The 17,964-nt window shown below is 51.6% G+C and overlaps 1 protein-coding gene across 1 annotated transcript in view; it reads left to right on the top strand.

The window, feature by feature from the left end:
- RBPJ (recombination signal binding protein for immunoglobulin kappa J region) overlaps positions 1 to 17,964 on the top strand; it is a 103,578-nt gene that overhangs the window by 72,387 nt on the left and 13,227 nt on the right. Inside the window, exons 8-9 of the mRNA XM_054999184.1 lie at positions 10,474 to 10,614; positions 11,449 to 11,604. Of these exons, the coding sequence (XP_054855159.1) occupies positions 10,474 to 10,614; positions 11,449 to 11,604 (297 nt within the window). The remainder of the gene's footprint in view (positions 1 to 10,473; positions 10,615 to 11,448; positions 11,605 to 17,964) is intronic.

Genomic DNA, 17,964 nt, shown 5'->3' with positions numbered 1-17,964 from the left:
GGTCTGATCCAGAAACCCAGATCCAGACCCCTGGATAAATCCAAGTAAATCTAAGAAATGAGTCTTCAGACTCTGGCTGGCTCCTTGGTTTTTCCCACTTCTTTCCAAGAGAGGAGAGGGAGGAGAGAGGGGGAGTGAGGCAGGGAGGGGGGAATAAATGGCCAATCCATGCTCTCCTTGTCTGCCTGGCTTCTGTGAGTGACACTGGTTCGGTTGGGCTAAGTTGCAACAGTGTCTGTTGTTTCAGTTTGGTTTGGTCTGTTTTGATGTAAATCTCTGGTTTGATGTTGGTCCTCTTCACAGAAATTCACAGAATCACAGAGTTGGAAGGGGCCATACAGACCTTCTAGTCCAACCCCCTGCCCAATGCAGGATGAGCCTAAAGCTTCTCTAACAAATATTCATCCAGCCTCTTCTTGAAAACTGCCAGTGAAGGGGAGCTCACCACCTCCCTAGGCAGTTGATTCCACCTTTGAACTACTCTGACCGAGAAAAAGTTTTTCCTAATATCCAACCCATACCTTTCTGCATGTAATTTAAGCCTGTTGCTTCGGGTCCTATTCTGGAACAGCTCCTTGCCCTCTGTCAGGTCTGTTGCCCACTGTCCTTCCATATTATTATTCAGTTTATGATGTGTTGCAGTAGCCTCTTGCGCCTGCTCCCTGTTGCTTTCCAGATTCCGAGACGAGCGAGCCCCTTATCTTGGATGGCTCGCTGCAGCGGCCTTGGGACAGCTCCTTCCGTCCCGCTACTGATTGTGTTCGGCCAGAAGAGCCGGAGGGGGGGGGGACATGTGAACGGGTTGATATAATGTATCCTGTGCTCAATGCGTCACTCTTGACAAGAGACCTGTGTACAGCCAGATGCCGTTGATTGCTTCTGTGTAACCTATGGACATATGTACTGAGAAGCCTGTGATATCTCAATAAAGACCTATTTACTCAAGAGAGCTTGGATTTCTTGCTGCAAGGGTCGGGAGTCACCTTCAACGTATCCTGTCTTCCATAGACTGACATATTGTTAAGATTCCTATTTCACCTCCGACCCCGCACCCGAGAGATGGCTACTGGCGTTCCATCGACTGAGCCGCTCAACCTGGGAGAGTTGGATGCGGAGGACCTTTCCCTTCAACCGGCCTGGGCCCTGGAACTGGTGCCAATGGCCAGGTGAACTGCTGCAGATTTGGGGGCGATCCCCCAGAGTGGGGTCACCCACCTGTCGTGGTCCACCTTGCCCACCCCGAGACAGTGGGCCCTGCGGCTGGGGGAGGAGAAGGAGCGATGCCGTGGGACTTTGTTTGCGTGCTACTTCGCCGGAACGGGGCTCAGCAGTGGCCTGGACCCCCAATTGTCAGCCATCCCCAAGGCCCAGCCGGGGCAGATTATGCTTGGGAGACGTTCCAACTCTCCGTGGAAGCAGAGGGCCCAATGATAGCCAGCGGCAGCCAGGAGTTCTTGTGGGACGAAGCGGCAGGCCATTGCATGGAGGCACCCGGGCCGCGCAAGAGCTCAGATGCCGGAGGCCTGGAGCCCCCCGTCCCAACCCCTGAGCGGCACGAGCTGGGCACCATCGCAAGAGCTCCGACAGTGGGAACCGGCGTTTCCGGAGCAGAGAGCGCCAGAACCACCTGCGGGCACAGAACAGCAAGGGGGAAACAGTTTGGATGCCCTCATGGAACAAGTCCAAGTGATGCACTATGACCTACTAGCAGTGACAGGCCTAACCAAGGCTGGGTGGATAGCGCCTGGGGAGTCCAACGTGCCCTGGCTCCCCACGAGGCCGTAGAGATCGGGGACCCGGAAATATGCCCCACAACCCCCAGGGAAGGTGAGGGAGCCCCCGGTGCTCCCGTGCACCCCCTCTGGCACCCCTGGGCGCAGCACAGCCAGTGCTGCTGGATGTACAAGGGGAATGGAGCTGCCAAAAGGCTGGAAGCCACTTTCGATAGAGACCCGAGGAAACTGGGATACTTCATTGTGCAAGTGCTGGAATTCTTCAATGAATGTGGCCATCTGTTCGCATCAGAGCAAAGCCACGTCACCCATCTGGGGTCCAGATTGGGGGGAGTGGCAGCGGAATGGTATGTGACCCTGCACGACATGGAAGCTCCCAAGCTCTACGACTTACAAGCGTTCATCGATGCCTTAAGAGCCCAATATGAAGACCTGATGGAAGGGGAGAGGGCCCGAACCAAGCTCCAAGCCATTCATCAGGGGTCCCGATCCGTGGGGGACTACACCAAGTTCCGTCAACTTGCCACCAAGTGCCCAGACTATCACGAGGAAGTAAAAAATAGAACTATTTCAGAATGGGATGAATACCAACCTACTAGATCGAGCCCTGATGCAGGATGATCCCTCAACCCTCTTGGGGTGGATCCAGTTGGCGTGCGAGGTTGAAAACCGGACGCAGGTGGTCCGGTTAGTAAAGCAGCACCAGCTTACGGGAGCAAGGAGCCCCCCCCCGGGTATAGTCACGGCCGAGCACCCCCGTCCAGCGGCCCCGGAACCGGCCAAGAGCTACGGGACACCCGCTGGAGGCAAGGGTTATGTCTGCAATGCGGGGGCGTTGGGCATTTTGCTGCACAATGCCCCCTTAATACGACACGTGCCTGGCAAGGCCAGAGATCCCCTCTTATTCCATGAGCCCCGAAGACTGAGCGCAAGCTACCGCCCAAGCACGGAAGGCCGGAAACCGGCTTGGATGCAGAGCAGCTCCCGGGTGACGCGGAAAACCTCGACCAGAAGGAGGAGGAGATGTACCTACTACTGGGAAATGGGACAGATCTGCCGTAAGCTGGCCCCGACGGCAGGTTGCAAAGGATTTCACCCTACCCCAGGTGAGGGAGGGGGGCCCATACTTTTCATGCCTGTAATACTTGTAAACCCAAAGAGAGGAACCCATGTGTGAGTGCAAGCCCTAATAGACTCAGGATGCTCACGCGACATTATGTCACCCGCCTTAGTAAACGGGCTCGGCTTAGACACCCAAGAACTAAAGGACCCGATAGTATTCGAACAAATGGACGGGTCCAGTATGAGCCCTGCCCCCTACAAGACGGAGCCAGTCCCAACAGGGATGGGGAAGCACTGGGAAGCCTGGTCCTATTTAGTCAGCATTGTAGCAAAATACCCCTTGGTACTGGGGAGTCGCTTGCTCTAGGATCATGACCCCCACGTTAAATGGTCCACGGGGATGATCATCTTTAAAGGAGACAAATGCACCACGCATGCATGGGCAAAGGTATGGGGGAAGGAGACACCCTCCCCGCTGGAGGTTGTATTACTCACGAAAGAGGAGGAGCAGTCCATCCCCCTAGAGTATCAAGACCTCCACGTAGTGTTTGATGACAAGGAAGCCAATGAGCTCCCCCACCCACCGAAACGCAGACTGTGCTATCGAACTAGTCCCTGGGGAAAAGCTTCCAAAAGGCAAACTATACTCAATGAGCCCAGCGGAAAGACGGGATCTGAGAAAGTTCGTTGACAAAAACTTGGAACGCAGGTTCATCCACCCAGCCAGCTCCCCCCATGAGGCGCCAGTCTTATTCGTCAAAAAAAAAAAGACGAGGGCCTGTGCCTATGCACAGACTTCAGGGAAATAAATGCTATATCCATGTCCAATGCATACCCGCTACCCCTGATCCGAGACCTACTCAGCGCAGTGGCCCAAGGCAAAATCTTTTCGAAGTTGGACTTAAAAGATGCCTGCTTCCAGGTGCGGATAAGGGAGGGGGACGAGTGGAAGACTGCATTCAACACTCCCTTAGGACAATTCAAGTACCTGGTCATGCCATTTGGCCTCAAAGGCTCCCCAGGTGTGTACATGAACCTAATCAATGAAGTACTACACAAATACCTGTATAAAGGGGTGGTGGTGTACCTAGATGACGTGCTTATCTATTCGGCTGATAAAAAGGCACATGTAGAACTGGTCAGGAAAGTGCTGACCCCCTTAATGAAGCACAAACTGCCAGTGAAGTTGTCGAAATGCGAGTTCCACAAAGAGAAATTGGACTTTTTAGGGTACCGCATTTCCCATCAGGGGCTAAAAATGGACCCCGCTAAAATCCAGGCGATAGTCGGGTGGGTGGCACCCCAAACCATAAGACAATTGCAGTCCTTCCTGGGATTTGCTAACTTCTACAGACCGTTCATAAATAACTTCATCCGAATAGCCCTGCCCCTAACAAACTTACTAAAAACCAAGGGCAAGGGGCTACCAGACAAAAAGCCTAGCACAAAGTTACCCTGGACGAAAGAATGCCAACAAGCATTAGAAAACCTAAAACAAAAGTTTGTCTCGGAACTGATGCTGCAGCACCCGGACGGGAACCATAGATTCGTAGTGCAAGTAGACGCAAGTGATATGGCAGTGGGCAGAGTCTTACTACAACCCGATGAGGCGGGAAAGCTACGCCCTTGTGCCTATCTGTTCAAAAAGTTTTCAGACACCGAACATAACTAGAGAGTCTGGGAAAAGGAAGCGTTTGCTGTAAAACTCGCCATCACGACTTGGAGGCAATGGTTAGAAGGGGCTAGAAACCCATTCGAGGTCTGGACAGACCATAAGAACCTAGAAGCCCTATGCGCCCCCTGAAAGCTAAACGCAAAGCAATTGCGGTGGGCGGAGTTCTTCTCCAAATTCGAGTTTACACTAAAATACCTCCCTGGGCAGGCTAACTTCTTGGTGGACGACCTCTCACGCATGTCCCAGCATGACAGCCAAAGGGAGGAGGTGATTGACACAGTGTTCTCACCCACCCAACTAGAGGGGGTGGTGATGACATGCAGCAAAACAGCAAAAATGCAAATCAACCAGAAACCTGATCTCTCGGAGTGGAGGGAGACAGTAAAAGCCGAAATGGAAAAGGAAGGGGGAAGCGTACCCACATGCGAGCTAACGCAAACGGAAGCAGGTGAATGGTACCGGGGCAGTAAACTCTACGTACTGCACAGCTTGCGAAGAGAGATTCTGCAGCATTGCCATGACTCCAAACTAGCTGGCCATTTCGGCTACCTAAAGACACTCCACCTGGTCCAACGACAGTTTTGGTGGCCCAATATGAGACAGGATGTCGATATGTCTTGTCCTGCCCAATATGCATCATGGGGAAACCCAGGAGGGGAAAGCCCCCAGGGCTGCTGCAACCCCTGGAGACCCCACCCAGACCATGGGCAGTGATTTCAATGGACTTTATCACAGACCTATCACCCTCCAGAGGGAACACATATATCCTAGTGGTGGTGGACCTATTCTCCAAACAAGCCCATTTCATACCATGTTCTACTATCCCCACTGCCAAAAAACTGGCTAATATGTTTATGAAACATGTAGTAAGGCTACATTCTTTTCCCCTCAAGGTAATCTCAAACTGAGGCGTGCAATTCATTGCCAACTTTTGGCGGTAGCTTCTCCAAGCTGCGGGCATTGAACAAGGATTAAGCTCTGCCCACCATCCTCAAACAGACGGACAAACCGAACACACTGATCAAGTGCTAGAACAATTCTTACGTTGCTACATCAATTATCAACAAGATAACTGGACGGACTTTATCCATTTCGCGGAATACGCATATAACAATGTGGTGCACAGCTCAACCGGTGCCTCCCCCTTCAAAATAGTACAAGGATATGAGGGAACAGCCCTACCCTTTGCAACCAACCCCGAAACCCAAAAAGCAGGGGATCGGGGAGAATGGTGGTCTGCGTTGACATCCCAATGGGAAATAATACAGGAGACCCTGAAGAAAGCCAAAGAGGATAACAAAAAATACACCGACCGGCACCACACGGAGCAATGGAAACTACTGCCCGGGGACCGGGTGTACGTCTCTACCAAGAACTTTAAGAGTGACCAGCCATGCAAAAAATTGGGACTCAAATACCTTGGCCCTTTCCCCATCAAGAGGGTAATCAATGATGTTACTGTAGAACTAGAACTCCTGAAAAACCTACACCAAGTCCACACAACGTTTCACTTTAGCCTCCTGAAGAAAGCCCCCGCCCCGGATGAATGGCACCCAGAAAAAGGAGTCCCACATCCTACCCTCGTGGACGGGCAAGTCCACTACGAAGTAGAGGAAATACTGGACTCCAAATTAAAGAACAAAAAGCTCTATTACTTGATCAGGTGGTGAGACTTCGACGAAGCATTCCGGGAGTGGGTCGAACACTCCCACGTCAACATCCCCCGACTCACCGCCAACTTCCACAAAAAATACCCGGAGAAGCTGGGGCCTGGGGGTTGAGGGGGGCCTTTGGGGAGAAATGTCAGGTCTGTTGCCCACTGTCCTTCCATATTGTTATTCAGTTTATGATGTGTTGCAGTACCCTCTTGCACCTGCTCCCTGTTGCTTTCCAGATTTCCAGACGAGCGAGCCCCTTATCTCGGATGGCTCACTGCAGCGGCCTTGGGACAGCTCCTTCCGTCCCGCTACTGATTGTGTTCAGCCAGAAGAGCCGGAGGGGGGGGGGGCATGTGAACGAGTTGATATAATGTATCCTCTGCTCAGTGTGTCACTCTTAATGAGAGACCTGTGTACAGCCAGACGCCCTTAATTGCTTCTGTGTAACATATGTACCGAGAAGCCTATGATATTTCAATAAAGACCTATTTACTCAAGAGAGCTTGGATTTCTTGCTGCAAGGGTCGGGAGTCACCTTCAACGTATCCTGTCTTCCGTAGACTGACACCCTCCTCCAAATGACAGCCTTTCAAATATTTAAAGAAAGCAATCATGTCCCCCCTCAATCTCCTCTTCTCCAAACTAAACATTCCCAAGGCCCTCAGCCTTTCCTCGTAGGGCTCAGTCTCCAGATCCCTAATCATTCTCGTCACTTTCTTCTCTTCCCTCACAATTTTGTCCACATCCTTTTTGAAGTGAGGCCTCCAGAACTGCAGACAGTACTCCAGGTGTGGCCTGACCAAGGCAGTATAGAGAGGGACTATGACCTCCTGCAATTTCGATGCAATGGCCCTTTTGATACAACCCAAGACTGAGTTTGCCTTTTTTGCCACTGCATCACACTGACTGCTCATATTCAGTTTACAGTCCACTCTTACCCCAAGATCCCTTTCACATATACTACTACCCAGAAGTGTATCCCCCATCCTGTATTTGTGCTTCACATTTTTGTGGCCCAGATGTAGTGCTGTGCACTTACCTAAGTTGAATTGCATCCTATTCACAGCTGCCCACTTCTCCAGAGTATTCAGGTCTTGTTGAATTTTAACTCTATCTTCTTGGGTGTTTGCCACTTCTCCCAATTTGGTACCATCAGCAAATTTAATGAGTAGCCCGTTTACCCCTTCATCTAGATCATTGATAAAAATATTGAAAAGTACCAGGCCCAAAACTGAGCCCTGTGGCACCCCACTGGACACCTCCCTCCAGTCTGAGGAAACGCCATTAACCACCACTCTTTGGGTGTGATCCTCTAACCAGTTCCCTATCCACCAAACTGTCCTATAGTCCAGTCTGCAGTCTTCCAGTTTACCCATTAGAATGTCACGGGGAACCTTATCAAAAGCTTTACTGAAATCCGGGTAAATCATGTTGACAGAGTTGCCAGGATCCAGTAAGCTCGTCACTCGATCAAAGAAGGAAACCAGGTTGGTCTGGCAAGATCTGTTGGGGACAAAATGATGTTGACTTTCCCAGATCACTAAGTGGTCTTTCAGATGCTTACAGATCGATCCCTTTAAAATCTGCTCTAATATCTTCCCAGCAACAGAAGTCAGACTGCCTGGCCTATAGTTTCCCAGGGGTAAACGGGCTACTTGATTCACTGTGGTTCTGGGGGCATTACATCCATTTTCTTGCTTCAGTTTGGTTCTGTTGGGCTCTGTCTTACATTTGGGAGTGTGCCTTTGGACACTGGCAGCCTTGCCCTTGTGTTTCTGTCTGCGAACTTGCTTGGAAATGTTTTCTCCTTGGAAACAATAGAGACTGGCTGGAGCTTGTCCAGCACTTGTGTTTTGGGGGGACTTCAGTTTGGTTCTGTTGGGCCTTCTCTGGGTTGGGATTGCATTTGGGAGTGTGCCTTTGGCCGCTGGCAGTCTTGCCCTTGTGTGTTTCTGCCTGCGAGCTTGCTTGGAAATGTTTTTCCAGTAGGAAACAATGGATAGTGGGGGGGGGGGTGCTTGTTCAGGGGCCATAGAATTGGACCCTGGGGTCCAATCTTAACTGGGGGGTCTGTAGAGCATAGTTAGGAATGGGATCCCTGCAAATGTGGTGGGGTTTACTTGAAAAAGAACACACACACCTGGATAGTCCCCAGATAGTTTTCCCTCTAGGGAATAATGGCCTAATAAATCTAGGATTCTCTGATCTGTCTTAAATGGATCAGAGAATCTTCCCAGTATCCCTGAAACCGAGATCCTGGATTTTTTAAAATTTTGGTGTAAGCACCTATTTATGTGACTGGCTCAAGGCCACTCAACAAGCTTCCATGGCAGAGCGTGGATTTAAACCTGGGTCTCCCTGATCCTAGTCATTACACCACACTGTCTGTCTTAGTGTAACACTCCAATTTTTATTTGCCAAATAAGCACCTATCTAGCTAAAGTGAACCAAAACACAGGTTTTGACAGGAATTCATTTTTAGGAACTACCAGACTGGTTACATATGTTGCTGCTGCTGCTACTAAGTGGTATAACATCTGTTTGTTTCGGATCATCTCTTCCGTATGTTATCTCAGGGTACAGCAGTGGAATATACTGCCTAAGAGTCTAAATCCATGTGGAAGATTTACCTATAAGTGCTTAAGCCAGTTTGTGTGGAAGTTGCTAACCTGAGACTAGGTCTTTGGAAGAAAATGGTTGAACTTAGATTCATGTTGTGCACATTATAAGATTTGTGGCCTATCCCAGGGAAGTGGTTGTAAAGCTGATCGTAAACACCAGTGGAGCAGTCTCTAAGTTGCCCAGAGATTTGACCTTGGAGGGACCGTTCTCAGAGGGCTCTGTGCTCTCTGCTCTGAACTCTGTAGTTTCCACACAGCTGTAACGCCGGTCAGTGACTTAACCCTGATTGGTTCCTGAGTTGCTGGGTGATTCACTGAGGCCTGAAAAGATGGCTTCTCAACTCATTTCCTTCTCTCAACTCATTTCTCATCGTGATGCCAGTATACAAGAGAGAAGCTGTAAGCTACGTGCTTTTTTATCACCTTAGCATGTCCTTATTCTGGATCAACCAAGTATGAGAGAGGGCTTTCTTTCTGATAGAGGGGTGAGATATGCAACAATGGAAATCTCTTAGAGATGCTTAGGTAGCTAGCTCTTAAGTTTCAGATAAGCAATTTAAAATTAGCAACAGTGAAGATTTCTTGTTTCAATACCTGCTGCCTGAGTAAGAGTCCTTCATGCCTTTGGAGGCATTCCTTAATTAATAAAGTTATCTTTTACTAAGCTAAAGTCTGGAATTCATGTCTTGTGCAAGGGTACACCCCAGAAACAAACCCAAGATTGGAAAGCCTGGCCTTTGGGAAAGAGAGAGCGTTTGGTCTCACAGATAAGTGGAATGCAGCCTGCCTGCCTAGTTGCTGGAGTGGCTGTGATCAGTGCCCAGAACTGGGAGGTGAAGTGGCAGGTTTTGCTGTACAGTTCTTGAATGGAAATGCTTCATGTAGTTCATTGTGGTTGTCAAGAGAGGGATATGTGAGCAGCTAAACCCCCAGTTCAGATTTTGGCTCTGCCATAAACCCACTAGGTGGTCTTGGGGAAGCTGACATTCTCCTAGCCTGTTACCCCCTTCCCTGGATTCCAGTGGCCCCAGGAGCCAAAGTATGTGGGGGGACAGTGAGGTACTTACTCCCCAGCATATGCACTCTCATCTCCCCTATCGCCTAGGAAAATGACTTGTTTTTCCTGCACGACGGGGGATCAGTGGGCCTGCCGAAGCCCAGTGCAGTAAACGTTGCCTCCAAACAGGCATTTACTGAACTGGGCTTCCCTATGACTCCCCGCTTGTGCTGGAAAACGGGAGCTGTGGGGTGTGCTGCAGTCCAATTCAGTAAAAATCATCTCCAAACAGACAATTTGTATTGAACTGGACTTCAGGGCAACCCGCAGCTCCCCCATTCCCCTGGAAAACGATGTTATTTTCTACACATGGTGAAATGTGGGAGCGTGTGCATGTTCTGACATGTACACACCCCATGCATTTCCCCCCTGCTGGCCAGGTGAATGGGGATGGGGCGGTAGGTGGGGGCAGAGGTTTCCCTGCCCCAGGTGCAAGTCTACTTTCAAGGGTGTTGTAAATTGTATGGCATACGACTTTGAGCATTTCAAACAGCATCATATATGTATAGAGCTGTAACCGCTGGTATACTAACGGGCTCTAACTGTACGCCTAAGAATATTTATTTCTAAGATTATAGGCTGTCATAGACCAAATGAAATTCATTTCACTGCAAAGATAAAATTCATGGGATGGAATTGTAACCATTTCTGTGTGCTTCATATGCAGATAATTCGGAAAGTGGACAAACAGACCGCATTACTAGATGCGGATGATCCAGTGTCACAGCTCCATAAGTGTGCATTCTACCTTAAAGATACAGAAAGAATGTACCTGTGCCTTTCTCAAGAGCGAATTATCCAGTTTCAAGTAAGTTAATTGATCAAACCGGTCATGCCGCATACTACACAAATTGTGCTGCAGTGGTGCTTAGCCAGGGAGCAGAATGGATGACGTTCATAGTTGTTGCCTACAGGTTCTGGCCACAGTGGTATTGGCAGAGAGACCATGGCGACAGGGCTCGGCCAGTTTCAGTACCTGGGGGTGAATATGGTTTGCCAAATGCTGAGAAGGCCAGGAATGGATGTTTGTTCGTACAGTGTCCCACATAACCCTGCTTAGTCCTGAAAAAGTTGAGCTCCTGTCAGGTTCTTCTGAAATATTTCAGAACTGCCTGTAAAGTTGCAATTTGCTGCTAGAATATGGTAAACTTGAGATGCCTAGAGAAGAACCTGGTGATAACAGGCGGACTTGGAAATCCATTCTGATCCAGGCATGATTTTGAGGGAAAGAGATGAGAATAAGCTTAGGGGAAACCGGCAGGAGGGAAACGAAGACTTGGGAGATGATGAAAAAGAATCCATACTGAGCCTAACGTTGTAACATCATAGCCCTTTGGCTTCAGCACAGTATTTATCAAGGAAACTCTTTACGGGGCTGTCTACCCAAACGCCCATTGAGACCCTAACTTGCTAGCACTGTGTGGCTGAGTGTGTGCTTAATAGAGCAGGGGATGCGAAGGATTAGGACCGGCACCTCTTCCCAGTGCACACACTACTTCTAATACTGAGGTATGATAATTTACTATTTGAAAAAGGCCCTCTATCACTGCTTTTCCTCACATCAAGCCAAGCTGTGTATTTTTTATGCTGCTTTGTCAGCTTCCTGCCTAATTTTGCTGCTTCCCCCCCTCCTCTACAAAAGGCCACTCCGTGCCCCAAAGAACCAAATAAAGAGATGATTAATGATGGAGCTTCGTGGACGATCATTAGCACAGATAAAGCAGAGTATACCTTTTATGAGGGGATGGGACCTGTCCACGCTCCAGTAACACCTGTGCCTGTTGTGGAAAGTCTTCAAGTAAGTCCTTTTTGGTTTGGGTTATTATTTTACAGAGGTTAAATCCCCTTTTTCCGAGGTTGGATCTCCTCAGGCCGTTTCCCAATAAAAGGAGGAGACTGAGTGATTCTCAGCAGGTGCCTCCCTCCCCACTGCGGAGCCCCTAAGTCTCGTACATGTGGTCCTCCACCTTGGTATTCAACCCCAGGCTCTTTATATAGGCTTAAAATTAATTTCTGTAATCTTACTAGTTTTTCTCCTTCAGCTGTATATCTTAATGGCTGTGATATGCCATTTTTTTTAACCAATGTGTGTGTGTGCATACACGTTTTCATCCTCTCAACAACTCTGTGAGCTCAGTAAGGCTCCGTGAAGACTGGACCAAGTTCACCCAATGAGCCACATAGGTGAATAAGGTTTTGAACACAAATCTTTATGGTCTAACGCCCATTCAGAGAAACACAATAGCTTTCTGGCGAGCATCCCTGTGAGGTGCATGTATTTGCAAGAAAGCTTTAGTTACATTTGCACTTTACATCTCTAGATGTGGATTTAAATATTTTAAATGTGTAAAATGACCCTTATATTTTGTAGGTTATGAAATATGAGCTCTAGGGCATTTTAGCATGCCTTTGTTTAGGTTTTTGCGATGGTATAGTGTGTTAACATGATTGTAGGCAAGTGAAAGTAATGAGTGCCCTCATTTGCACTTTTTTTTAAAAAAAATGATTTTGTTTGCAGTTTCAGTTTTTTATTGCACATGCTTAGTACAAAGAAGAGCGAAATGGAAAGGCATTTACAATAATTCATAAAAAGCAAAAGGAGATGTTTATATTTTTTTCATTCCAATGCATAATAAAAATCACCCAAGGTTCACAAAACTTGTTCATTCAATGTAAATAATGTTCATCTTCGTTCTTCTGTGCCTCCACACATGGGGACTGCGCAGGCGCAGGCCAGCCGCCGGAGAATTTTCTAGAGCTTCCATGGCTCCGAAGGGGCCGTTTGTCGCGCGCCTCAGCGACCGTCTTCCCGCCCAAACGGTCACGTGATCCTCCAGCGACCAACGGCCCCTTCCCTCAGTTCTCTTCTTGCCGCCGCTTGGAGAGAACGTGAGCTTCGTTGCTCTGTGCTTTTGTGCTTCGTACTTTACTCTAACTGATTGCTTGGCTTTTGACTTCGGACTTCGTGACCTCGACTATTCTTTGGATTTCGCTTTGGACTTTGACGTGGACTCGGTAATTTGACTCGGACTGTTTTTGACCCTTCTTTCGCGTGCCCCTGAAGATGGCCTCTACGGCTCTCTTCAAGCATTGCCTAAAATGCCACACTAAAATGGCCAAATCCGATGGCCATGATTTGTGCCTTTTTTGCTTGGGGGAGACCCACAATGTCTCGGCCTGTAGGATCTGCCAGGGTTTCACCAGCAAGGCCCGGCAGGATCGCAAGGCCCGGCTTAATTCCTCGCTGTGGCAGAAGGTCATGTCGGAGGGAACCCCGTTACGTCCGTCCAAGGCCGGCCCTAGCCCCTCTGCCGAACGGCGTTCCAGAGCTGGCTCAGTGGCCTCCGCGAGGTCGGGGTCGAAACCGCGTCCCCCGAGTACCTCGGCGTCGAGAGCGGCCTCTCCAGCGCAGGGACCGGTGCGGCCGCCCCGTAGCGCGTCTTCTACCAGGTCGGATCCGAGACCAGCTTCGGAACCGAGGGTCCTGGTACCGAGTCCCCGGTCGGAACCGACGACCGGTTCGATCCCGATCAAGGCGAAGAGGTCGAAGCCGAGGTCCCCTTCGAAGGCGAGGAGCGCGTCGGTTCCGAGGTCTTCTTCGGAACCAGCGAAGAAGAAGAAGAAGACCAAGCATCACCGGTCGCCGCGTCCCGCTCCTCAGGAGGAGGTCATCGTGCTTCCTCACACGCCTTCCCCTCATCTGGGCTCCCCGGAGCCAGAAGACATCTCCGTGCCAGTGCCGGATCCGATGGCCTTCGAGACGGTGCCCGCGGAATTCTCGTCGGGGCCGGAGCCGAGCCCGCGCCGTCGGAGCCGACCATCGCTTCCCCTTCGGTCGCCGAGGCTGGAACCGAGCCCGTCTCCTCGTCGGAGCCGTCCGTCGCCTGTCCGTCCGTCTCCACCTCCGGTCGGTCGTGAGCGGCATGGTTCCGGGGACAGTGTCCGATCAGTCCGGTCCACTGCGTCCCGGCATCGACAGGCTTCCTACCTCCCCTCGCCATACCGTTGCCAATGGGAGGGGGCACCTGCGGGCTTCTCCGTGTCGGAACCGAGGCCTTCGACATCGAGGTCGGCGTGGGCTCCCCCTCCGCTCCAGGTTCCGGAATCCCAGCTCGGTTCCGATGAGGAGGAGGTGGAGAGCTTTGGCGGCTACCAGTCGGAGTCCTGGTCCGAACCATCGCCAGCTGAGGAGCTGGTGCCATCTGCGGACTCCCCATTCGAGGACCTCCGCATCTACGCCGACCAGATGGCAAGGATGGCCAAGGCTCTCGAGATGGACATCTCTTCAGCAGCCCCGAAGACCAAGGACAAGCTCCTCAAACGTATTTACGGGGATAATCCGGCGTACGTTGGGTTTCCAATGCTCGAGGGTATTGAGGAAATCGTGGAGAAGGTATGGCAGGTGCCCTGTGATCAGCCTCCAACATCCAAGAGGATTGAGCAGCTCTACAAGATCAAGCAGGGTACCTGGCCGGCACTGGTGAAACACCCTCCACCTTCCTCCTTGGTCACGGAGGAATTCAACCCCCGACGGTCGGGTCACTCCTCGGTGCCTGCCGATAAAGAGGGCAAGAAGCTGGATGCCATGGGCAGGCGCCAGTACATCGTCGCTTCGCTGGGTCTGAGGATCGCCAACTACCAGACCATCATGGCAGGGTACCAATTGTACCTCTGGGAGAAGTTGGCATCCTACACTCGAGACCTTCCACCTGAGCAGAAGGCTGTCGTCTCCCTGTTGCAGACAGAGGCTGTCCGGCTGTCTAAACAGCAAATGAATGCCGGGAGCCACGCTGCTGACACTGCTGCTCGGGGAATGGCTTCGGCGGTGGTCCTCAGGCGCCACTCCTGGTTGCGGTCTACGGCCCTGTCCCAGGAGGTGCGTTCCAGGGTGGAGAGCATGCCCTTTGAAGGGGACTCGCTGTTCTCCAAATCGACCGACGAGACCCTGAAAAAGAAAAAAGAGGACAGGCAGACGGCGCGGTCCTTGGGTCTGGCTCCAGCGGACAAGCCCTCCTCCAGGCCACGGTACGCTCCCCGGTCCGGCCCTTACCACTACCAGGGCAGATACCAACATCAGCGGCCGGGCTACCAACAGTATCCTGCCTACCAGCAGCGGCCTTACCCTCCCGCACAACAGCAGAGGAGGCGTCGGCCCTTCAAGCCTCGTCCGGCGCAGCTACCGGCCCAGCAGAAAGATCAGCAGGGCGCCGGGAGGCAGTACTGACGGGTCACGCCAGCCGTATCCCCGGACTTTTCGGACAGACTGAGTCCACTCCTCTCTGAGTGGGAGTCAATAACATCTGACTCATGGGTCTTAACTATTGTTGAACTGGGATACGGGCTGGAATTCGTTGAGCTGCCTAGATGCAGTTCACCCCTGACAGCTGTTAATAACACTATGGCCGAGCTGGATGCGGAGATCGTGTCGCTCTTGGCCAAGGGTGCTGTGGAAGAATTGCCCTATGAGGACTCTGTAAAGGGTTTCTTCTCTAGGTTCTTCCTGGTCCCTAAGAAGGATGGGGGCTTACGTCCCATTTTAGATCTGAGGGGCCTTAATGCCTTCCTCAAGGTGACCAAATTCAAAATGGTTACGTTGGCGGCTGTGATCGCCTTGCTGAAACAGGGAGATTGGTTTGCAGTTCTTGACTTAAAGGACGCATACTTTCACGTGGGCATACGGAAGGAGCACAGGAAATACCTGAGCTTTGTTTACCGGCAAAGGGTTTTCCGGTATAAGGTGCTCCCCTTTGGCCTGTCCACTGCCCCACGAGTGTTCACTAAATGTGTGGCCCCTGTGGTTTCCTTCCTACGGGAAGAAGGCTGTACCATCTTTCCGTACCTCGATGACTGGCTCATCGTGGCTGAATCGGAGTCTAGGCTGGTGCAGGACATTGGCTTGGTACTTAGCACTTGCCAACGCCTGGGGCTCCTGGTGAACTTGGAAAAATCCAAGCTGGTGCCCAATTGCAAGGTGTCCTACATTGGTGCACTGTTAGACTCTGTGGAGGGTAAGGCCCTGCTCCCCTTGGAGAGGGCTCGGTCCCTAAGGGGTCTGGTGTCCATGTTTAAAAGGAACCGATTCCAGTCTGTGCGCACTATCCAGTGCTTACTAGGGCATATGGCAGCGGCCACCTCTGTGGTGCCTTTCGCTAGGCTGCGTATGCGCCCTCTCCAGAACTGGTTTGTGCGGAGGTACGATGCTCTGCTGCACCCTCCGTCCCTCAAATTCTCTATCCCGAGGGTCATCCTCTCCTCCTTGGACTGGTGGCTGTCTGATGACAACTTGTTTAGAGGGACCCCTTTTGGGTATCAACACCATGACATCACGGTTACCACTGATGCCTCTCTGTTGGGATGGGGGGCTTACTGTGGTGATGTGTCTGTGCAAGATGTCTGGTCTGACAGGGAAAAGACCCTCCATATCAATGTGCTTGAACTAAGGGCCATTCGTTTCGCACTTGTGTCTCTTACAGCACTGCTGAGAAATCGTCAGGTCTTGGTGCAGACGGACAACACGACTGCCATGTACTACGTGAATCAGCAGGGGGGCACAGTGTCCATGGCCCTGTGCCGGGAAGCCACGCTCACTTGGCAGTGGGCTATCAGGAACGGCGTGTCGCTCCGTGCTATACACGTGGCTGGGTCAGACAATGCCCGAGCAGATGCCCTCAGCAGGGTCCCTTTGCTGGACCACGAGTGGGAACTGAACGTAGAGTGCGTTGGGCCGATCTTCCAGATGTGGGGTCATCCAGTGATAGACGTGTTCGCCACTGCGGCGACCACCAAGGCCCACACGTTCTGTTCCAGGGCAGGGAGCGACCCCCTCTCTATTGGGGATGCCTTCCAGTTTACGTGGACGCAGGGCTTGCACTACATGTTTCCTCCGTTCCCCTTGATTCCCAGGGTCCTGTGCAAGATAGAGGAGGACGGGACGGACTGCATCCTAGTGGCCCCCTTCTGGCCACGGCAGGTTTGGTTCCCGAAGCTCCTGCGGATGTCCCAACGGACATATGTGAGTCTGCCCCCTCGGCAAGACCTTCTCCTAAACGGGAGCCTAGTCCACCACGATCCCAGGAAGCTGCACCTAACGGCTTGGCGGATCGTTCCTCCCCTGTAGGCTTTACTGACGAGGTACAGAGGGTCCTCCTGAATGCCCGTCGGCCATCCACTAGGCGCGCTTATGCGGCCAAGTGGCGCAGGTTTGAGCTCTGGGCACTTGCCAGAGGAGTGGTGCCTGACAGCAGTCCCTTGGGGGTTGTATTCGAGTATTTGTGCCACTTGCGTGGCCTGGGCTTGAAGGTGTCCTCCCTCAAGGTACACTTGGCAGCGATATCAGCTGCTCACGCGCGAGTTGAGGGTGCTACGGTGTTTTCTCACCCACATTCCCGCCAGTTCCTTAAGGGCATGTACAATCTTTACCCACCTGTGTCGGCGCCAGTGCCTCAGTGGTCGCTGTCCTTGGTGCTCTCACGTCTCATGTTGCCTCCATTTGAACCTATGGCTACATGCCCCTTGGATATGCTATCCTACAAGGTAGCATTCTTGGTGGCCGTCACATCGGCCAGAAGGGTCAGTGAGCTGTCTGCACTGCGGTCTGACCCTCCCTTTCTTGTGTTTCATCCCAACAAGGTGGTCCTGCGTCCCTGCCTCGGGTTCCTGCCCAAGGTGGTGTCCGCCTTCCACCTCTCGCAGGATATCTCACTGCCTGCATTCTTTCCTCAACCCTCCTCTAAGGGGGAAAAGGCCCTCCATTCCCTAGACTTGAAGAGGGCCCTAGCCTATTACCTGGATAGGACGAAGGGATTCCGCTCCAGTCCTCACCTGTTTGTATGTTTTGGGGCCAAGGACAAGGGTAACAGGGCTTCCTCACAGACCCTGTCTAGGTGGATTGTGACGGCCATTAGCAAGGCCTATTCCCTGGCAGGGGTGGCTTGCCCGCTTCATGTCAGAGCCCACTCCACGCGGTCCCAAGCATCCTCTTCGGCACTCCTCAGGGGGGTGCCCCTGGTTAACATTTGTAAAGCAGCCACATGGTCCTCTGCAGACACCTTTGTCAGGCATTACGCCGTTGATGTCAATGCGGAGCAGGATGTATCTGTGGCCAAGGCTGTCTTACACTCCCTTTTTTCCTGAGGGAGTTTTGGAATGTCTTTCTTGG

Source organism: Eublepharis macularius, chromosome 15 (assembly GCF_028583425.1).
Source record: "Eublepharis macularius isolate TG4126 chromosome 15, MPM_Emac_v1.0, whole genome shotgun sequence".
NCBI lineage: Eukaryota > Metazoa > Chordata > Lepidosauria > Squamata > Eublepharidae > Eublepharis > Eublepharis macularius.
Note: the sequence above shows the minus strand (reverse complement) of the source record. Positions and strands in the feature narration are given on the sequence as shown.